General features: G+C 58.7%; 1 protein-coding gene across 1 annotated transcript; it reads left to right on the forward strand.

Moving 5' to 3' along the window:
- Positions 1-908: 908 nt before the first annotated feature.
- Nkx3-2 (NK3 homeobox 2) lies at positions 909-4,256 on the forward strand. The gene is made up of 2 exons (XM_021639354.2): positions 909-1,374; positions 2,670-4,256. The coding sequence occupies exons 1-2, from the start codon at positions 909-911 to the stop codon at positions 3,203-3,205; spliced, it is 1,002 nt and encodes a 333-aa protein (XP_021495029.1). The 3' UTR covers positions 3,206-4,256.
- The last annotated feature ends 1,778 nt before the right edge of the window (positions 4,257-6,034 follow it).

The following is a 6,034-nucleotide window of genomic DNA, read 5'->3' on the forward strand; positions in this document are numbered from 1 at the left end:
AGCGCTGGAGGACGTTGCTCTGTGAGGTTTCGGGTTGGGTGTCTCTCCTTACGGCCGAAGGATGCTCCAAGAACCAGCCGTAGGAAGGAAGGGGTTAATTCAGACCATGCCTGGAGCTACTCAACACGGGTAGTTGTCTCTCAAAGTCAACGGCCCCCAGTTGGAGGCAGCCAATCCACTGCGGGGAGAGCCCAGGACAGCCAGGGAAGGGGCGTGGACTGACGCTGTCACTCAGCGGCGGGGAACGACACTCCGACCGGAGGGGGTTCACAGCGGAGCGCAGAGGAAGGGAAGAGAAGAAACAGCAAAAACCCAGGCGGAGGGCAAAAAGGTGTCCCGCTCTTCTCCGGCTCTCGGGGCCTCAGCTGTCACCGCGGGCGCCGAGGGGGGTAGGCTCCGGAAGAGCCAGCCCGGAGGGGAAGAGGGAGGACCTGCCCTGCCGGGAGCGAAGCCCTGCAGGCGGGGAACACAGAGGCGCACAGAAAAAGTGACTCGGCCGGCCGCGCGCCCGGCGGCGCTCCGGAGGCGACGGCGGGCGCCGGGAGGACCCTGGACTGCTCTGGGCGGCCCTCCTCGAAGGCACAGACCCCGGGCGGCCCCCGACGGCCAAGGGCGAAGAGCCAACGGGCCCGTCTGCGAGAGGACAGCGTCTGGAGCTAGATTCCGGAGGGGGAGAGGGGGATCCTGGAGAGGAGGGCCCGTGAGGCTGGGGTGAGGGTCGGCGCGGATTCGGGGACTGAGTGGTGGGGGGGCGGGGGCTGCCGAGCTGCGCCGGAGCGGGCTGCGGGGGCCTGGCGTACCCCTCTCGCTCGCCCTGCGCTCGCCCGGAGCTCCCCGCCGGCCGGGGCTCGAAGCTGCCCCCGAGACCCAGCTGCCCAGCCGGCCGCCGGCTCCGATCCGCGGGGTAGATGGCTGTGCGCAGCGCCAGCGCCTTGACGCCCTTCTCCATCCAGGCGATCCTCAACAAGAAGGAGGAGCGCGGCGGGCTGCCTGCGCCCGAGGGGCGCCGGGCACCGGGGGGCACAGAAGCGGCGGTGGCCGCGGCGCCCGCCGTCTGCTGCTGGCGGCTCTTCGGGGAGCCGGACGCGGGCGCTCTGGGGGCCGCCGAGGACTCTCTGCTGGCGTCTCCCGCCCTGCCCAGAACGGTGGTGGGGCAGACCGCGGAGGGCGCCGGAGGCTGGGACTCGGACTCAGCGCTGAGCGAGGAGAACGAGGGCAGGAGGCGCTGCGCCGACGTTCCGGGGGCCAGCGGAACCGGCCGCGCCAGGATGACCCTGGGCCTGGACCCGCCGATCTGCCAGATGCACGCCGCCAAGGACTTGGAGGAGGAAGCCCCGGTGCGCAGCGACAGCGAGATGTCAGCGAGCGTTTCAGGTCTGCGGCGGCGGGGTTTCTCAGGGAAGGTGGCTGGGCTGAGAGGTTTAAGAGGTCAAGCCCTCCGAGGCTGGGTGGGCCTCCTGTGGGAACGAGGTGCCCCTGCCGGGCTTAGTTAGGGTCAAGCTCTGCATGTTGGCGCGTCCTGCCCCAAGGCTTAAGTCAAAGGAGCTTCTTAGAATCGGGCACCCTCCTGCTGCCATGTGTCCTGCACCCTGCGCCAAAAGGTTTGAGTTCATCTGCACTGCCTCGGCTGTGTCCTTTTGAAATCTCTAAGCTTAGGAAAGGGGGACCAGAGGCCTGTAAGGTAGCTCATATAGCTTTCCCCTGATCCAGCCCTGCTAAGAGCTACAGGCCGTGTCACCGCGAGGGAGTAGGGAGTCTTTGGAAAGGGATCGCTTAAATTCCCTTACCCTAGGGCTGACAGAGCAGCCTTTGGCTGGATACCGAGGAGTTAGAAACGAAACTGGCGGTTACCTGAAGGAGGAAGAGGTGGGGAAGTGAGGTCCAGGTCACCTGGGAGGTACTCAAGAGTCAAGCCTCTTAGCCCACTCCCGGGCGTATTTCTTGGTCTGAAAGCCCGGCATCTGGCTTCTCTTGGGTACACCCTGATGTAGGCCTCACAGAGACTCAAAGCAGCCCAGAGCAGTGACCTCTCCGCTGGCGTGCTGCAAGGGAGCCCGGAAGAGGCTGGGGAAGGGTGTTCAAACCCAAGACCTTTACCGCCACTCCGGGCATCCCTTTATTTTCTTGCAAAGAAGAGGGAGGCAAGAGTACCCCAGGCCGTGCTGCTGCCTGTTGTTGCCATATTCCTGACAGCAGTTCTGGATTCTTGGGATGGAAGACTCCACATACCTCTGACCTCAAGATCTGCGCTCCCCCCTCCCCGACCCCCGCCACCTTCCTCTTTCATGTAGTCAACGGATGTGTATGCGTGGGTGTGCAGAGGTGTATGGCCTGGAGCTGAGAAACAGAAATGCAATGCAGAAAGCCAGGATTTAGGGCTGAGTACCACAAACAAAGTTTGTGGATATGCGCAGGCCATTACTGCAGGGAATCTGGGGTCCGGAAATGCTCCCCTACCGCTTTGTCGCGCACCAAAAGAGATACTGATTTGGGAAGCCTTGGGGACAGAGTTCTGACCCAGAACCGGGTGGAGCCTCACCTCCCCTTTCGGTAGGCTCAAAGCGGGTTTCCCTTCCCAGTCTTCCCCAGACACCACGGCAATCGAGACCCATCTCCACCTCCGCCAGGCTGACAGGTTCTTGCTTTTTTGTCCCTACCGGAATCCGCAGGCGACCACAGCCCACGAGCCGAGGAAGAGCGCGGTAGTCCCGGGGGCGCGCACGTGCCAGGGCTGTGCGGCGCGGCGGGCGGCGGGGCCGGCGGCGGGCAGGCGGGCGGCTTGGAGGAGGACGAGGAGCCCGCAGCCCCCAAGCCGCGGAAGAAGCGCTCCCGGGCCGCCTTCTCGCACGCCCAGGTCTTCGAGCTGGAGCGCCGTTTTAACCACCAGCGCTACCTGTCCGGGCCCGAGCGAGCCGACTTGGCAGCGTCGCTCAAGCTCACCGAGACGCAGGTGAAGATCTGGTTTCAGAACCGCCGCTACAAAACCAAACGCCGGCAGATGGCCGCCGACCTGCTCGCCTCGGCGCCCGCCGCCAAGAAGGTGGCCGTGAAGGTGCTGGTGCGTGACGACCAGAGACAGTACCTGCCGGGAGAGGTGCTGAGGCCACCTTCTCTCCTGCCGCTGCAGCCCTCCTACTACTACCCGTACTACTGCCTCCCCGGCTGGGCGCTGTCCACGTGCGCGGCCGCCGCGGGGACTCAGTGACCCGCTCCGGGCCAGGCGGCCAGCGCCCCCTGCACCGCCGCGCACGGCTGCGGAGCCCGGCTCTGCCCAGCTGGGGAGCGGAGCAGGTGGAGAACGGAATCCCATCCGGGGGAACGGGGCGGCGGGACCGAGCCTGCCCCGAGAGGGCGCCTTATCCTGATTTGAACAGCCGCGCCCCATAACCCCGGGCGCTCGGCACCCCCGCCGCCTCTCTGCCTTGCAAGCCTCGGGACGCTGTTTCTTGTCGCAGCGACGACGTCGGGATTGAATTCTGTCTGCCTGGGGGATGGTGTTCGCCCAGAGCCCGGAGGACTCCTGGAGGCCCTGGAGCCTGAATCCTCAGAATCTCGGGTCGGCCGGGCGCGTCCGGCGCTGGGTCACTCTAGTTCATGGTATCCATGCTACCGATCTGTATCTGCGTATCTTTAATATTTGGAAATTACGTTTGTGACAAAGGAGTGCAGACCCCTTTCAGTCCCAGGTCAGGAGTTGAAATGAACCTCCAAGGGTTTGATTTTTGGTGACCTCCAACTCCAGCCCTCGCGGGGCACGCTCCTGGATGCTGAATGTAAGAATGGGAGCCTTTCAGTGAAGTGCAGACCAGGGATTCCCTATACTTTCCCTTTCTACAAATTCAGGGCCACACCCAAAGGGAAAGTGCCTGGGAGACTCGTAAAGAGGGCCCGTCAGCGTCAAAGCCCCCCTTCAAAAACCTGTCTTTGTTTCTTTTTTATTTTTTTCAAGAAGGTTGAGACTTGTAGCACTTTTCGGTTGTTTGTATTCAAATAACGATTATTTTCGTACTCAATGTGAATATCCCTGGCCTGCATTTCCGCATCTTCCTCCGCCTTCTCCTGTCCCTCTGTGGTTTCAAGCCCCACACCCTCTGTGCCTCGCTTGTTTCTGAGACTGTCTCCTCAGCCTCGCAGCTTTTTGCCTCTTTAAAGGCACCGTGCACTCAACTAGAGTTATCTTTAAAAGATTTGTGAATTTTGGAAGCTCTACTCGCTGTAATGTTTTTTTCCTTTAATTTATAAACTTTTAGTTCAATATGCCCTCCGAGGCTTTCTTTTGTTTTGGTTTCGGTGCTGCTGTGGGACAAGGAGTTGGAGGCGGGCTGGAGTCAACGGTGGATCATTCTCCATATTACTTTCTTTTTTGTCTAGGATAGAATGCTCGCTGTGGTACCGTCCCCTCTCCCTCAGCCATGCTAGCCATCCTCTGCCAAGGCTTAAAGTCCGGGGAGTCATGACTTCAAGGGCGCGGAAGAACCTCGCTCGCTGAATCTTCAAGCAAACGCCTAAGATTCCTTGTTTTCTACTCCCCTAGGGTCTCAAATCTTAGAAGCGTCTGGGTTGATTGAACCCACAGGCAATTTCCATCTAACTCTCCAAACCTGCAGATCATTCTCTGTCTTCCCACTTCCCCTCCGCTTCCCTTTCTTTTTCCAGTGTATCTCAAAGTGACTCGATCTTTTAAGAAGGAGCTTGAAAAGTAAAAGCTGTCGCTGAAATTCCAACTCTCTTTAAGGAGAGTCTAGTGCCAACCATGTTCCTTCAGGAGAGGCTCTCCTGCTCCTCTCACTCCTACAGGTGCGAATCTTATTCTACCCGAAACGCTTTCAAGTGCCTCTGCTCCCTGGTGACCTGTCGTCATTTGATCTGTACGGAAGCCCAAGGCCAGGGGAGGGTGAGATGGGTCGCTTGCAGACGAACTTGTCCGGGCTAAACAAGACTTCCCTAAATACCACGGTCTTCCCGACCGAGTCAAATGCTTGTCTTCGCTGGCTGCTGGCTAACAAGGACAAGTGAATGCGACAGTGCCACATCCCCACCTCCCGGCCCGGAACAGCCTAAACCAAAGCCGGGTTTGCTCTACTCCCATCGCTGGTAACCTCTCTCAGCCCTAGCGGCACTAGAGGCCCAGGCAAGGCAAGCTCCAACTGCCTGGGCCGGCCTAGGCCGAGCGAAGCAACCAGGGCTCAGTGGTCAGTGTGAGTCTAGCTTCAGCAAACAGCTAAAGAGCTGAGGCAGTCCCCTAGGCCACGCTCACCTTATTGCTCCCCCTGCCCCAGGTACCAGGTGTTTGCTTCCCACGATCATTTTAGTTCCTTTTTAAGAAACATTTTAAAATTCAATGTTCGGTTTATAATTTACCACGATGCATTCTCCCCGAAGATTGAGACTTCTCCGTTGTTGCTGGCATCTTCGCTTCCTTTGCCCAAAGACTGTTACAAGCCAGATAGTTCGTGAAAGGGGAGGTAGATGTCAGCTCTGCCCTACCGAGAGTGACTTAGCCCTGCGGTTACTTTTTAATCCCCAGGGGATTCAGAAAGAGAGCTAGAGGTCCTTAAGAGAAGGAAAACTGGTAGATGTCCAAGGTCACCCTTGCAGCAGCTTTCTCTTCTGGCAGACCCCATTTTCAGAGAGTAGGAGGTGTCCTTCTCTGCTTCTCCCATTGCGGGCCTCGGCCAGAGAGAGCTGCTGGCTGGCATTCTGAAGCTGTCCAAGGAAAAATTACCAAAATGAGTTCGACTTGGTCAGTATTGTGGCAGCTAGCCGCCTGTGGGTGGTAAGATTACCAGGGCTGTAACGTAACTTTTGGATCTAGCTCAGTCTACCCGGATTCCATGCCTCAAGATACCACTCTGAACTCACGCACTCCTGTTGGGAATACACAATATTACCACATTCACTCATCTGATTTTTTCTATAATCCACCCTTTTCTTTTTTTCTTTCTTTTTTCTTCTTCTTTTTCTTCTTTTTTTTTTTGTAAAATTAATACCTGCTACTTGCCTACACACACACACACACACACACACACACACA

This window comes from Meriones unguiculatus, chromosome 12 (genome assembly GCF_030254825.1).
Source record: "Meriones unguiculatus strain TT.TT164.6M chromosome 12, Bangor_MerUng_6.1, whole genome shotgun sequence".
In the NCBI taxonomy this organism is placed as follows: domain Eukaryota; kingdom Metazoa; phylum Chordata; class Mammalia; order Rodentia; family Muridae; genus Meriones; species Meriones unguiculatus.

What these genes read in the sequence shown, in the direction of transcription:
- Nkx3-2 (XM_021639354.2), top strand. Translation starts at nt 909, where the DNA reads ATGGCTGTGCGCAGCGCCAGCGCCTTGACGCCCTTCTCCATCCAGGCG. An exon ending in GATGTCAGCGAGCGTTTCAG is followed by an intron (nt 1,375 to 2,669) that starts GTCTGCGGCGGC and finishes CGGAATCCGCAG; the next exon opens with GCGACCACAGCCCACGAGCC.